Below are 14,779 nucleotides of genomic sequence, written 5' to 3'. Positions count from 1 at the left end.
ATGCTGCTGTGTCTGTCATGCAGCACTATCGACTGGGACACAGTACTGCGAGACCATATGGTAGACATGTCAGGGCTGGCACTCTCTCGACAAGGGACTGCAGGAACCATTTTATCCAACATCATTTATTAAATATCTACACAGCGTGTGGACACAGGAACAGAGAGAATGAAGAGAGGGGGTTTTCACTTGGGTGACACTTCTTCAAACTTGGGCTCTGAAAAAGAGAGAGAAAGACAGTGAGATGAGTTTAACAGAGAAGATGATCACCATTTTCCTGTAACTGGATGTGCGAAGTGTTCCAATATGGTGGGACACTGGTGGGGCATCACAGGGCAAGTCTGACACGCGCTACCTCACTATGGGAAAGGTCCGAGTGTCCTGTCTCGCACTGAAATTCATCAGTGTAAAAGCTGTAGACTCTACAGGGCCATCATAGGCTGCTGGTTACTGCATGTATGAATTACAAAATTCTGATTGTTTAGTTAGATATGCAGTACCCCCACAGCGTACACATAGAGCCTTAACAGAGCGGATGCTGGCGTAGCCGGGGGGCTGACTCACCGGGGAACTTGAAGTCGGGGAATTTGGTGAGGTCCCCGCCTCCGTACAGCCGCTGCAGTTTGGCCAGCTCATCTGCCATGTTCTTTTGATATTCCGGACCGGCACCCACCACACCCCCTGCTGCCCTGGAGGGGGAAGGCAGATCGTTAGATCTGGGGGCAGGACAGGAAGAGAACGGGGGTGGAGGTCAGGTCCGCACTCACTTGCTCTTGGTGTTGTACTCGCGGATCTTGTCCAGGAAGAGCTTCTGCACGGGGTCCAGATCTTTGGCCCGGTTCATCGCCACGGCCGACAGCCCGACGTTGCGCCGCGCCTGCTGGGAAAGGGCGGACCGCAGGAGCGAGGAGAGCCGGAATAAGCGCTGCACGGTCATTCTGAGGCTGGGAAGAAGGAGGAGAGAAAAGTCATGAGCTAGTGGGGCTCCAGGGACAGAGATTAGACCAACTCCGGTTCTGGAGGATCTGGTGGCTTGCTGAGCTCTTGCCGATATATTGAACCTCATCACTAGAATACTCGCAGTCAGGCTGTGGGTTTTAATAATAATTATAATAACTGCTTACACTTATATAGCACTTTTCTAGACACTCCACTCAAAGCACTTTACAGGTAACCCCTCCACTACCAATGTGCAGCATCCACCTGGATTATGCGACGGCAGCCATAGTGCGCCAGAATGCTCACCACACACCACGGGGAGGAGAGCAGAGTAATGAAGCCAATTCATAGATGGGGATTATTAGGAGGCCATGATTGGTAAGAGCCAATGGGAGATTTGGCCAGATTACACCCCTAAATCTTTTCGAGAAACGCCCTGGGATTTTTAATGACCACAGAGACTCAGGACCTTGGTTTTACGTCTCATCCGAAGTACGGCACCTATTTACAGTATAGTGTCCCCGTCACTATACTGGGCATTAGGACCCACATGGACTGCAGGGTGAGCGCCCCCTGCTGGCCCCACTAACACCTCTTCCAGCAGCAACCTTAGTTTTTCCCAGGAGGTCTCCCATCCAGGTACTGACCAGGATCACAGCTGCTTAGCTTCAGTGGGTTGCCAGTTGCGAGTTGCAGGGTGATATGCTGCTTTTACATGCTACTGTATCTTCACCACTAAGAATCTTTGGAGTGAAAATAGACTTAGAAAAATCCTGCATATGTCTAGGAAAACTAGGTAAACTAACTCGTCAGGTTGGAATGAAAACCAGATTAAATTTGAAGAATACCCAAAGCAAGAACCATTTTTTTAACCTCAAGAAAATACTGGGACCCTGGAGACATGTGGACTTTGTTTTCTGGTACTGGGCAGTCTCATCCCAGTGAGTCTCACAGGTCACCTTTAATCACACATTTCTCACTCAATTAAGCAAGCAATTCCATCAATGAAGGTAACTGTGGTCCCTGAGAGCTGAAGGCTATTCCAATCTCCGTTCCCAGCGATCCCTAACTTGCGGGGTGTAACCAGCTACCTGCTTAACTGATCACAACTAAATCGCTGAAAGTCTGATTTAATGGGCATCTATAAAGTACAGATCTGTCTCCAGCCAAACATTTCTAGCTTAGCTGCCGGGCGGCACTGTTACCAATCAACTTCATGGCCACTTCAAGGAAAGGCAACTTGTTAAAAATGAAATTTCAGTCAAGGTTTCACTCAACACTGTGAATGTGAAAATCTGTAAAGATTCTCATACTGGCATTTTGTCCCCTTTTTAATCCTGCCCAACTCATGCACACAGCAGATTGAAACGCTGTTGTAAACTGCTAACTGTCTGACTCTGCTTCCCATCCACGAGGGTGTCTTCTTCCAAAAATTTAAGACTGATCTGGACGCCGTATAATCCACTACTCTACTGGGCTGCAGTACATGCTACCTCTTGAAGGTAAGAATAAGGAATAAAATCTCTTTCAAGTCTCTATTAGAAGAACCCAGGCTTCCAAAAAACGTTCCGAGAGTCAAGCACAGACAGTATTAATGGCTGTTTAATAAATTAAGGATGAAGTCTTGTAAAGGGCCCAGATAACAAAAAAAAACAAGTCCCTTTAGGATGACAACAGCTATAGAGCCGCATCAAACCACTAATGTATCGAACCATTTGAATACACAGCAATGGTTAAAATTATCTGGGTCTGAGCAAAAAAAGGTCATTAGTTCTAGTCTGTCCATCACAGTGGCTCACAGGCGGTGCGGTGGCTCTGTGGCTAAGGAGCTGTGCCTTTGGCTGGAAGGTTGCCGGTTGAAATCCCACGACCAGCAGAGGAATCCTACTCCATTGGGCCACTGAGCAAGGCCCTTAACCCCAGCTGCTCCAGGGGCACCGTAGAAATGTCTGACCCTGCACTCTGACCCCAAGCTTCTCTCCCCGTCTGTGTGTCTCATGGAGAGCAAGTTGGGTATGTGAAAAGACACATTCATAATACAAGAAAATGCATATGTCCAATAAAGTCGTCTCCGTCTCCGTCTCCGTCGACCACCAGAATGAGCACAGAGCTCTTCCTGACCAATGAGATTGCAGTATGTTCCTTGTCACTCACAGTGGCACTGTGGACTAAGAAGTGAGCAGCATTTTTCCTTTGGCATTTTGGTTTTAAATTGCACAATCACAAGCGTTCACGTTTGGATACCTTAGGTCAGAATCAGACCATCCTGCCCTGCAAACAATCGTGAGCCGCAACATATCGATGCAAAAATCTGCATCTGAATGCTGAAAATTGGTTTAATTCAATTGAAATTGAACAGTGAATTTCAGTGAAATCTCCAAGTAGGAAACTAAAATACTCACACAATGAAATTCTTGTATTTCAATAGGTACAACAGAAAACTAGTGCTACCACAAAGTCATAAGCTCCATAATATATTTATACGAAATGGTAGGGCCACATAACTGGGTAGGTCACAAACACACAGAACTGGCAGGAGAAATCCTACCAGTTCGTCATCCTCAATGCATATCGACAGTAGCGCTGATCAGCATCGAGGGTCTGTCTTGGCTTGTGAACACCAATGAGGTGGCATAGGAACACACATTTGACTGATATACCCAGAGAACGCAATGCGATCACTGTCAAGTAAGACGCCTTTAAGGAAAAAATATAGCAATATGCATTTAATCTTTCATGAGGAACTAAGCTGACAGTATGACACCGATCATTACAAACAGTAATGTGCAATTTTGCTTTCAAGACAGAGATGGCCAAGATAAATTTATGTTACTATTTACAATGCGGCTAAAAGTGTTTACCTTTCAAGGATTTCTTTTGCATTATGTGAAAATCAAAGGCATTAAGAAAAACCGATGCACCATTAGTGAAAATACCACCATTGTTACAGTGCTAATTTCATGGCAATGACTGTTTTTATAATTAACGTATAAGGAAAGTGAGAATCACCGTGAACTCTGAGCTTCCTTTTGACCTACTTGGGTATCTCAAAGAACTAGAAATTCAGATTATCTGGGAGATCCACTGCGGAGCTCAAATCACTTTCTTGAGTGTCCGAAACAGATACCTGGTCCTGGAGAGCCACAGGACAGCAGCTAGTTTAGGTCAATTTATGAAGACTAAGAACAAGTGATCTTCAATCAATGCAGGCTTTTCCAGGGAAGTCAGGATTGGTTAAAGCTCAAAGTCATTGGCTGACTGAGCAGAAAGACAGGCAGTCCTAACTCTTTGCAGTGCAAACCACGACAGGAGAAGGATCTATAGGTTCAGTGAAATGATCCCTAATTGATTCATTAAATTGATCCTTTAATAATTAAGGACTTTCAGGAGCACGCAATTGTAAAGGCTGTCTCTTAAAATTGGAATCGGCATGCCTTCTCTCATGCTGAAAAGGTGTTGTCTTGCTAAACAGCTGAACATAGATTCGCATAGACTGGCACAATCCAGCGAATGTGTCTTATGTGTAATACGTTGGAAATAATTGAAACGGGCACCATTACACGCCCGAATTTAAAATCCCCTTTCGAAAGAGCGTTATCATGCAGGCGAAGGTCATTTCAGCAGCGGAACAAGCGAGCTGCAAGAGTAGTAAAGGATGAGTGCATAAACCTGAAGTAAAGACCAGGTTTAATTTTAAAATTGGGTTAAACGTAGTCAAACACACCAAATTACATATTTTACCCAGCTAATACTAGCAAACTCTTGCGTATGGAAACCTTTCAGCATGCAGCCTCGCACAGAGCCGGACCTCCCTCAGTATTAAGGATTAACATTAAACGTCCTGGCAGGACAAATCAGTCACGCACAACAGGGATCCCCAAAATGCAGTACGTCCAGCTCGCATACTAGCTCGGGAAACTGCGTGGCCAGTCATGGTGACCGTTTCTACCGCCTCAGTCGTCCTGAACACAAGAAATGTCTCGTTACAGATCGACGAACTGTAGTACAGTGTTATGCTGAACTATGCCCTGGCTCTATTCCTGCATATGAATCGCCACAATTACGGGCAACCGCATATGTGACATTTAAGGAGCTGCGATTTCTTGTACTTGATTACGTTACCCACTTATTGACAGCAGGAAACCGTTATCCGGCCTGGACTAGGGCATTAGATAAGCACATGCAATGTTATAACCAGCATTACAGTAACTCCCGCAAACCCCTGCTTCTCTGGTTGGGAATGCGGAGCAGCCCAGTCCGGACTCCCTTCAGTCACCTTGCCTTCCCCGAGAGAACCAACCCCGGCAATCAGTTCTTCCCCAGCTCTTCAATAAATGAACACCAACGCGCTGTGTGTACTCGCTCCGCTGTGTGCATCAGCCCTGACAGCGGCCAGAGCAGGCGAATAAAGAAATAAAAACTCAGTCACCTTGTACTTGACACTCCTCTGCGCACTCCGAGCAATGGCGGACTTCAAGGTGCAGAGCACTCTGGGTAGTAAAAAAAAAACACCGGAAAGACATTTTATTTGCTCCTATGCACAACATTTTTAAGTTGCTTAAAAACACATACAATTGCATTGCGTTTACATTTTTACGAGCGCTTCTTTATTGATTATAATTTTCGTAATGTTCAGGACCTAATTAATATTTGTATCTCGTATTTTTAAAGGACTACAGGCGCCATCGTGGAAGTGGAACACTACTAATTTGACAAACACGAGACAACGCAAAGACCTTCGGGAGATGTAGTCCAATTCTACTGTATCGTCTCAATATACCTTTCTAAGGTACGAGTAATGGTAATCCACATTTATCTGAATCTCGAAAGATTAATAGACCCCCGGTGCTCATTCAATATTTCAAAAGAAATTTAGATTTTTATTATTACGGTATATTTTAATGGACACGGTTCTCTCAACCCCCTCCCCCCCGTCCCTTCCCCAATTCAGGCCGACCAGTTTAAGCACAGCTTTCGGAGACTGACGAGCGGCACTGTGGTGTCTGAATAACGCAACCAGCTAGAGGCTCGTTCTGAAGGTAGGTACACTAGGTGCCCGATACTGTTAAACGGTAATTTTGTGGTTTTCTAGACCTTGATTCGATGCTGGAGTTTACTAAATGTGTGGCTTAAGCGCAGTTAAGAGACTCAATGCAGTGCTTAAAAAAACCTAGGGGGTTCCCACAAGTTCTTGGTATCCCAGCACAGGGATGTGCCGCGCTGTAATGCACAGGCTTGCCTAATCTGTTTTGAGTTTGTCAGGCACATACCGACCACAGACTACCGTGATACCCATTTGGTTAAGTATTGAATATGAACCAGTATCCCTTAGAAAAGCACTCGCTTGGTTTATTCGAAGTCCCTGGTTCGTTGTGGACAAAAACGGTAAACAGATCGCGCTGCTTTCGATACGTATCCAACTGCTTCGAGTGACGGTATGTAGTTTTCGCATGCATAACTTTTCAGATGGTGAGAAAGTGGTTAGCATGATAGTGATGCCCATCGTTGTGCTGAAGCACTGGCTCGCCATCCTCGCGCTAAAAGAGGCTCCCCAGGCACCGTCTGCGCTTCCCCACCCAGATACCGCTCGTTGCTTGTAAACCCGCTGACAAACCGAGCGGGTAGTGTTTAAAATCCACCGTCTGCTCAGTTACAATACCAAAGCTGTCGATGGACGGTAACACAAAAAATGGTAACCCAGGGAAGCGACCTCCTCCTGCCTGTGGCCCGGGAAAGTTCCCCAGTTTGCGTGATTTTACCTGGGTGCTGCAGTCAGTCCGGCCCGGAGAGCCGTGTGTGTTATTGTTCAGTATACAGCAAGCTTCTACACCTTTCTGATTTCCGACCTCGTTTTTTCCCTCTATCGGGGGTTTATGTATATTAATGCAGTATGTTGGCGTCTGCCTCTCTCCACCGATCTTCGCTAATAAATCTCTCTATACCACCTTCGCCAGGATTTCCGGCCTGTTTTACATTACCCGTCTTTTGTTTTGTTTCCGTTTCTCCCCATTTCCGTTCGAAGTTTTCCACATTTGAAAGAAAAGTCCGGTAAACGGCGGACCACGTTTTTATTCCGGCGGCAGAGGATATTTTTTACTGTATTTTTTATAACCGATCACATAATAACTTCATTTCGCTCTCGGTACACTTTCGATCTCTGGGTGCGGTTTATTATTTTTTCTAACATTAGTGTTACACTTTAAAGCTGGTAAGCTCCAAGAAAGACAGCCGATAATGGGGTTTGAAATAAAGGTTTTTCTACGATTAAAAGACATTTATTGACTAGCTTTGGGAAGAACGATAGAAAAACCAGTGAGACAACCGAGGCCTAGTACGGAGCGCTAAGGCCTCGGCGTTGCGTGATGAGCTTTCCGGGTCCCATGACCTGAAATACTAACATCCTGCGCACTCGATCCTTCCATCTCTCAAAGTCTCCCGAGATTTGTTATACCCTTTCATTCCATGATTGCAGAATCACAAACTCAAACTCTTAAAGTTTATGCTTGAAACGTTTTCTTCAGAAATATGTCAACTTTAATTGCTTTTATATTTACGACCAAGTGACTTGAAAAATGTTCTACATTGACACTTTTAGTTTTCTTGAACTAAAAAAGTTATCCACATTGGTTTATTTTACTTTGCCTCTATGGAAATTCAAAATTAACATTTTAACTGAAATGCAGAAATAAAATACTGTAAAAAAATCTAATGCATAGCAACGTCAGCTAAAACGGTTAATACAGTAATTTTGGGTGGGTAACCTTGGTCGTGGATAGCCACATTCAAGGATCTAAGATTTGATTAATATAAATTTATTAGATACACTTATTTATGAATGATGTAAATAAACCTCAAGGTCTGCACATACCTTTAAAATATTTAATGTATACTAAGGCTAATGCTGTCAATTCCTGTTCTGTTGCAATGCTCCCTAGAGATGTGCACATGGTCTGTCTGGAGAATGTCTCTCAAGAATCTGAGTAAACAAAGTGAACTACCCTGTATTCAGAACAAGAAAGGCAGTTGGAATTAAAATAAGGTCATTAAATTATTATGATGTGAAGAATGCGTGTCTGATGGTGTCTCTTAAATTGAAGGAATCCAACAGAATCTTCGAACAACTCGAGGAAGTGTATTTAAAACTGAGAATGGAAGGAACTTTTTTACACAAAGAGTGGCAGGAGAGCCAGCAGTGATGCTGAAGCTGATTCTGCCACATTTTTCCAGGAACCTTTGGATCCTCCAATCAGATCCTCGAATCAGTTGGCTACCCAGTCGAGCTAGACGACACATCTGTATTAACCTGCAACTTACAAGGGACCAGTAAGGGGTGCCCACCCTGTGGTCTGTGTGGGTCCTAATGCCCCAGTATAGTGACGGGGACACTATACTGTAAAAAGGGCACTGTCCTTCGGATGAGATGTAAAACTGAGGTCCTGACTTTCTGTGCTCATAAAAATCTTAGGGTGTTTCTTGAGAAGAATTTGGTATCCTGACCAAATTCCCCCCTGGCCTTTACCAATCATGGCCTCCTAATAATCCCCATCTGTGAACTGGGTGGTGTGTGGTGAGTGTACCGGTGCACTATGGCTGCTGTCGCATCATCCAGGTGGATGCTGCACATTGGTGGTGGTGGAGGGGAGTCCCCATTACCTGTAAAGCGCTTTGAGTGGAGTGTCCAGAGAAGTGTAAGGAATTATTATTAATAATAATCTTTTACCAGCATTAGAACAACTCATAGATAATTTGTCATTGATATTTGCAAAACAGTGTGGATATAAACTGAAAAGGTCTTCTATTGAAACAGACCCAGAATAGACCTTAGGGCTGACAATGCAGATGCCCAGGCCCTCTCTGATTAAATGTATAGTTTAGCTGGTTTAAGTGTAGTGTTTCTGATTTTTGTGGTGCAGCAGGATCTCTTGATGCTGCATTGGCCTCCCCACCACCTTTTTTTAGCGATTCCATTTGACAGCCCTCGTCCTGCCTGTCTCGGAGGTCTAGCCACTCTTTTCCTCAGAGAAGGAGGGCCAGGGGATGCTGTGGCTCCGCCGGAGTCGCTGTGCCTGTGCTGGCTGGGTGTCGGAGAGATGCTTGCAGGGATATCTCTCAGGTCAGCTGTGCAGCGTTGGGTGTGGTGGTGCAACAGGCGCTGTTACATTCAGCCCGTGTCTGTTTGGTCAGTGACTACCAGGATGTGTGTGTGTGCTTCACATTGTGCCTCTATACCAGTAAATTTAAATTCAAACAGTTTAAGTGGCATGACTGGTATATTACAGTTTTGCCAAAGGATATACAATCAATACGACATCTACATACATGTATAAGACAAGTACAGCACTGAAAAGTTATATTAGAAATTAGAATTATTCAAATTAAATTATTATTGAGAGACAGGCTCACTGTTCCTCGGGCTGTGTCAGTTGAATTCCCTCCCCCCTCTCCCAGTTTTGGGAGCTGTTCTGATTCTGGCAGGTGTGGGAATTCTGGGATTATATTTTTTTTTTTTGGGGGGGGAGTGTTTGTTTAATCCCAGATTATGTCTCCCAGTGCAGTAGAAAGTGCACCTCTGTCTCTGTTTCTTCCCCACTGCCAGTGAGAACACAACCTGTCCTCTCTGGGCAGCCTGGTGTGTCTGTGCTGACCAGTTTCTATGGCCTGATTGTGGTCACTGAGCCTGTACTGCTGTCAGGATCTATTTCTCCTTTCTGTTTCTTACCCTGGTCAGATATTCAGCTAGTGTGTATGTTTACAGGTTCTAGTTTGTGCCCCAGTGGGTAAGGTAGTGTTGTTTGGTTTGTGTTGTGATTTGGTTGATTTTGATTTGTGTTGTTTTAGCTGTGCTGTCCTGAGGCTGGTTGGTGTCAGTGAGCTTTAGGACCAGTTGGCTGAAGGACCTCTTCTCTGGGTTCAGCCCTTGGCTCAGCAGGGCCTTGTGGTGGTATGAATTCTGCTCACCGTCTCGGAGTTGTAACCAATATTTGATTGTTCTCTTCTGTATGCTGATAAGTAATAGGTATTGCAAAGGAACAATAAAGGTTAAGAAACGCAACATTTTGGCTGTGGAGCCTTCTTCAGATGTCACACCTGAAGAAGGATCCAAAGCAAAAAATGTTGTTTCTTCTCTTTTCAGCATGGAATAAACCTTTACTTGTTCGTTTGCAGCCTACGCATGCTGACGCAGCTACCTACATGAACTAGTAATAGGCTTTGGCACTGCATGCATTGTTAGGAGTTTTTCTCTGCACATGCAGGATGTTTTAACAGAATTGTGTGCAGGGTTTCTATGGTTTCTTTGTCCCATTGAGTGTAATCCTGGTCTATGAGGGGACCCCACACTCCACTGCCATATAGGGCAATGGGTTGGATTCCACTTTCAAATTTTTGATGTTGTAGAGCCGAGCCTCCTTCTAATGGCATTGAAACTATGCATGCCTTCTCCTTCAGTGCCTTCACTGGCAGGTTAAAACTCCCAGATGAACTGATTGTCAGTCTGAGGTATGTACAGTTGGTTGTGTGCTTCAGTGCGACGTTGCACTTGTTCCCTGAGATCTGGTTTTCTTCTGGTAAGCCATGACTCGGGTCTTATCCAGATTGACTGTCAGCACCCAGGTCTGACAGTACTGCTTACTGTCGTTGTGACATCGTAGCGTTTAACTCCTACACCACTTTGAAGGAGTTTGTAAAACAATCCTTCATGCCAAATTGAGTCTGATGCTTTTTTGAAATCGATAAAGCAGGCAAATATTTTTCCCTTGATTTTTTTTTTTTTAGTGGACACGTTTGTTTGAATGTGTGTAGGGTGTAAATGTGATCGGTTGTGTGGCAGTTTGGTAGGAAGCCAGTTTGACTCTTACTCAGGACATTGTGCTAGGTAAGGAAGGCCAGCAGTCGGGTGTTCATGATACTGCGATGTGTTGTTGTTGAGTGTAAAGTGGTACTTGTTTCCCTGAGATTCACCAAGTTACTGTTCACACAGATGCCCCAGTAGTTCGGGTCAAGGCTGTCTCCACTCTTATAGAGGGGCGTGATCAGTCCTTGATCCCAGGCCTCAGGAATAATATCCAGCTCTCAGGATGAAGTTGAAGATTTTGAGCAACTCTTGAGCTACTGTGATGCCGCTTTTCAGTATCAGTGTTTTTTTTTTCTTTTCAGCATGGAATAAACATTTATCTGTTCCTCTATACCAGCAGATAATTGTTAAAAGCACATCATAGCATGGGATCCTGGGATCTAAATATGGAATCCTGAAATGCATGGGCTTGTGAGGGTGTTGAGGATTGTGCCTGACCTCTTCCCTTCCCTATTCATGTGATACCTCCCTATACCTCTCTCCCTTCCCATCGGACCTGTGGGATCATCAGAAAGTTCCCAATCCAGCTCTTTTCCCAGATGGATCGCTGGGAATCGGCTTCCACACTCCAGTTTCCTGTCCACCTCTCTTTCTCACTGCTACTCTCCCTCTTCCCAGTCTGTCTCAGATTTGTTCAGAACGCCATTCGGGATGTCGAAGGGAGAGACGGAGGAGCTAATTGAAATCGAGATCGATGGCCAGGAGAAACAGGAGTGCATGGAAGAGGGGTAAAATCTCAGTTTCTCTTGTCGAGTTGAGCCCTATCGAATGTCACCAGGCTCTCTAGGTGTATTATGTTCTGTATCTAAACAAGCTTAAAAAAGCATTTTATTTTTCAAGCAAACTTTTATTCTCCCTGACTCCACTACTGACTCTGTCACTCTTTGTGTAGGTTAAACAAGTCACCTACTCACTCTATCCTGCACCAAATGCAAATAATATTACAAGGGTATGCAGACTGACGCAAACAGGATTAATTGCTTGACGTCATTGTGTCAGACCAGCAGCAATGAGGATAGTAGATTCACCAGACCCGCCACTAGGGGGCATTAAGGCCTATTGTCTGTAAACAGTTTTGCTTGTGGTGTATTAATTGATTAATTGGCAAACTGTCAAAGGGCTGAGATATTTTCAGATTAGGTTAATTTATACTAGTTTGGTACATAAAGGGACTCATAGTGGTAGTTGGTGTAGGGTTAGTTTGGAGCAATTATTTGTATAATGTGACCATAAGACTTCAGATGAACTTGGTCTCCTGGCACTTCATCTTTGCTGCCCATTGTGATCTGTCACAGAAAAGCCCCTGGGGTCTAACATGATCACATATCGGGTGATCAGATACACACTTGTTATTTAGTGTTTTTCCGTCACCCCTGAGCACTGATAGTAGAGTCTCTGATTGCTGCCTATGGAGTTTAGTTACCATTGGGACTCGTACCCGAGCCCTGGAGAGTCAGGGTAAGGATTGCACCAAACTGGTGGAGGGTCTTAGAGCTTTCTGTTGAAGTCATCTCGTTTAGCTTTATTGTTTAATTACCTTGCCAGCTTTTAACACCCCTCTCCAGATTCTGTCATTTAACGGCTCCCCGGTCTGTCTGCCCTGCAGGATTGTGGAGCAGACCATCACCACGGCAGAGTTTGTCACGCAGGCCATAGACATCAACGAGCCAATCGGAAACCTCAAAAAGCTGCTGGAGCCCCGCCTCCAGTGCTCATTAGATGACCATGAGATCTGTCTGCAGGACATCCAGGTACTGTCACCAGCGCTTCCTCTTCTTGCACGCCGGTGTCTCTCAGTGCGGGCGTTACCGCGTGTGCGCGTGGGTCTGTCGTTGCTAACCGACCTTCTCTCTGTCCAGCTGGACCCCAACTTCAGCCTGTTTGACCAGGGGGTGAAGACCGATGGTACGGTCCAGCTCAGTGTGCAGGTCATCTCCAGGCAAGGTAACCCCCATGCGGTCCTGCTCTGTATGTACCCCATCTCCGTGGACCTCCATTCTCTGCCTCGTCCTCGCTCACCGCCTCCTCCCCCCCTTGTCGCTCTCCCCCAGGAGTGGAGCCCCGGCTGAACATCCTGGAGATCGTGAAGCCGGTGGAGACGGTGGAGGTGGTGATCGATCCGGACGCGCCGGCGGGGATGGCTGAGGAGACGCAGCTGGTGGAGGACGGGCAGGTGATCACGCTGGACGGCTCGCAGACGGTGGGCGGCGCCTTGGTGGCGGACGAGACCTCGGAGCAGGTGACCCGCTGGGCTGCTGCCCTCGAGGGCTACCGCAAGGAGCAGGTGCGCCTGGGCATCCCCTACGGTGAGTGCGCATCCCGGGATAGGCTTCCCCGAACGGGATCTCTCCCCCTTCCACTCTCCCACTGCTGGCGGTTGTGGTCTCTGTTCGCTTTCACCTCAGAGGGGCTCTCTAGGAAGTGTACCCCTACCCCCGAGCTGTGACGGGTGCCAAGGACTGACGCCACACTCCAATCCCCCCCCCAGATCCGGTGCAGTGGACAGCGGACCAGGTGATCCACTGGGCGATGTGGGTGATGAAGGAGTTCGGCATGCTGGACGTGGACGTGTCGGGCATCCACATCGCGGGCCGGGAGCTCTGCAGCCTGACGCAGGAGGACTTCCTGCAGCGCGTCCCGCACGGGGAGATCCTGTGGAGCCACCTGGAGCTGCTGCGCAAATGTGAGAGGAGGGGGAGGCACTGGAGGGGGGGGGGAAGGGGGCGACGGAGAGATCCCTCGTTCCTTCCCGGTGTTAACACTGCCCTGCTCCTGTCCACAGACGTGCTGGCCAGCCAGGAGCAGTCCGGACAGATTGCTACCGTCACCATTGATCAGCGTGAGTGCGCAATAGCCTGGCCCGACGACGCACGAGACTGGGTTAGCCGTATCTGGGGAGAGCAGCTTCCCGCGCTGCTCTGTCCTCCTGGAGTTGAACATTCTGCAGTTATTTAATTTTCTTGAGCCTGGTCTCTACCTCAACCTAGCCTACCCTGAACCTGAGCTCAGCTGTTGGCCTGTCTGTCTTTCTCTTCACCTTCCCGACCCTGCCTCTCAAAATCGCAATCCATCCGGTTGGCTGTGTTCGCTTGCCGAACCTCTGCAGAGCTGACCGAGCAGTTGCGTCTCATCACGCGCATAGTAAATCGGTGTCTCTGCCTATCCCCTCCCCCCACCAGCGGTGCAGATCATCCCAGCCTCGGTGCAGCAAACCGCTCCGACTGCCATCAAGGTCCTGAGCAGCAGCGCCAAGCAGAACAAGGTGCAGCGGGCGCCGCGCATCTCCGGGGGCGAGGACCGCAGCTCCCCCGGCAACCGCACCGGTAAGGGGGTGGGACAGAGAGATCACTGGAGTGTGTCCGTGCGCTTGGGGTCGGGCCTCACTCTTTCCCTCTCCCTCCCAGGCAACAACGGCCAGATCCAGCTCTGGCAGTTCCTGCTGGAGCTGCTGACGGACAAGGACGCGCGTGACTGCATCTCCTGGGTGGGCGACGACGGCGAGTTCAAGCTGAACCAGCCCGAGCTGGTGGCGCACAAGTGGGGGCAGCGCAAGAACAAGCCCACCATGAACTACGAGAAGCTCAGCCGGGCGCTGCGGTAAGATGGCCTCTCCGTCTCTCTCCGTTCAGCCCGGGGACTGGGCGTCTGCGGCAGGAAGCCAGGACTCCGTGAGAACCCGCCTCAGTCTTGCGCGTCTCCCCCCTGCAGGTATTACTACGACGGGGACATGATCTGCAAGGTGCAGGGGAAGCGCTTTGTGTACAAGTTTGTGTGTGACCTCAAGACGCTGATCGGGTACAGTGCGGCCGAGCTCAACCACCTGGTGACGGAGTGCGAGCAGAAGAAGCTGGCCAGGATGCAGCTGCACGGGCTGGGCCAGCCACTCACCACTGTCACCCTGGCAACCGCAGCCCTGCACGGGGATAAGGATAGCAGCTGAGGGGGCACTGGGGAGACTTGGGGGGGGGGGTGACTGGGGGACTGCGG

General features: G+C 47.5%; 2 protein-coding genes across 6 annotated transcripts; one reads left to right on the top strand and one right to left on the bottom strand.

Annotated features, from left to right (window-relative positions):
- Positions 1–109: 109 nt before the first annotated feature.
- Positions 110–6,846, bottom strand: atp5pf (ATP synthase peripheral stalk subunit F6). 2 transcript variants are annotated; one of them, XM_088608490.1, is made up of 5 exons: positions 6,699–6,846; positions 5,369–5,429; positions 768–944; positions 565–689; positions 110–217 (listed from the first exon to the last, which is right to left on the bottom strand). In XM_088608490.1, the coding sequence occupies exons 3-5, from the start codon at positions 935–937 to the stop codon at positions 186–188; spliced, it is 327 nt and encodes a 108-aa protein (XP_088464616.1). In that variant the 5' UTR covers positions 938–944; positions 5,369–5,429; positions 6,699–6,846; the 3' UTR covers positions 110–185. The 2 variants fall into 2 exon arrangements, with proteins under 2 accessions (XP_088464616.1, XP_088464617.1); XM_088608491.1 differs by lacking the exons at positions 5,369–5,429; positions 6,699–6,846 and adding an exon at positions 5,216–5,362.
- Positions 5,710–14,770, top strand: gabpa (GA binding protein transcription factor subunit alpha). 4 transcript variants are annotated; one of them, XM_088608485.1, is made up of 11 exons: positions 5,710–5,728; positions 5,891–5,978; positions 11,411–11,520; positions 12,399–12,543; positions 12,652–12,736; positions 12,844–13,098; positions 13,281–13,475; positions 13,575–13,631; positions 13,972–14,115; positions 14,197–14,389; positions 14,501–14,769. In XM_088608485.1, exons 3-11 carry the CDS (start codon positions 11,444–11,446, stop codon positions 14,730–14,732), a joined length of 1,383 nt encoding a protein of 460 aa, XP_088464611.1. In that variant the 5' UTR covers positions 5,710–5,728; positions 5,891–5,978; positions 11,411–11,443; the 3' UTR covers positions 14,733–14,769. The 4 variants fall into 4 exon arrangements, with proteins under 4 accessions (XP_088464611.1, XP_088464610.1, XP_088464612.1 ...); XM_088608484.1 differs by lacking the exon at positions 5,710–5,728 and having other exon boundaries at positions 5,792–5,978; XM_088608486.1 differs by lacking the exons at positions 5,710–5,728; positions 5,891–5,978 and adding an exon at positions 6,032–6,374 and having other exon boundaries at positions 14,501–14,770.
- The last annotated feature ends 9 nt before the right edge of the window (positions 14,771–14,779 follow it).

Source organism: Lepisosteus platostomus, chromosome 2, assembly GCF_059453375.1.
Source record: "Lepisosteus platostomus isolate fLepPlt1 chromosome 2, fLepPlt1.hap1, whole genome shotgun sequence".
Lineage (NCBI taxonomy): Eukaryota > Metazoa > Chordata > Actinopteri > Semionotiformes > Lepisosteidae > Lepisosteus > Lepisosteus platostomus.
Note: the sequence above shows the minus strand (reverse complement) of the source record. Positions and strands in the feature narration are given on the sequence as shown.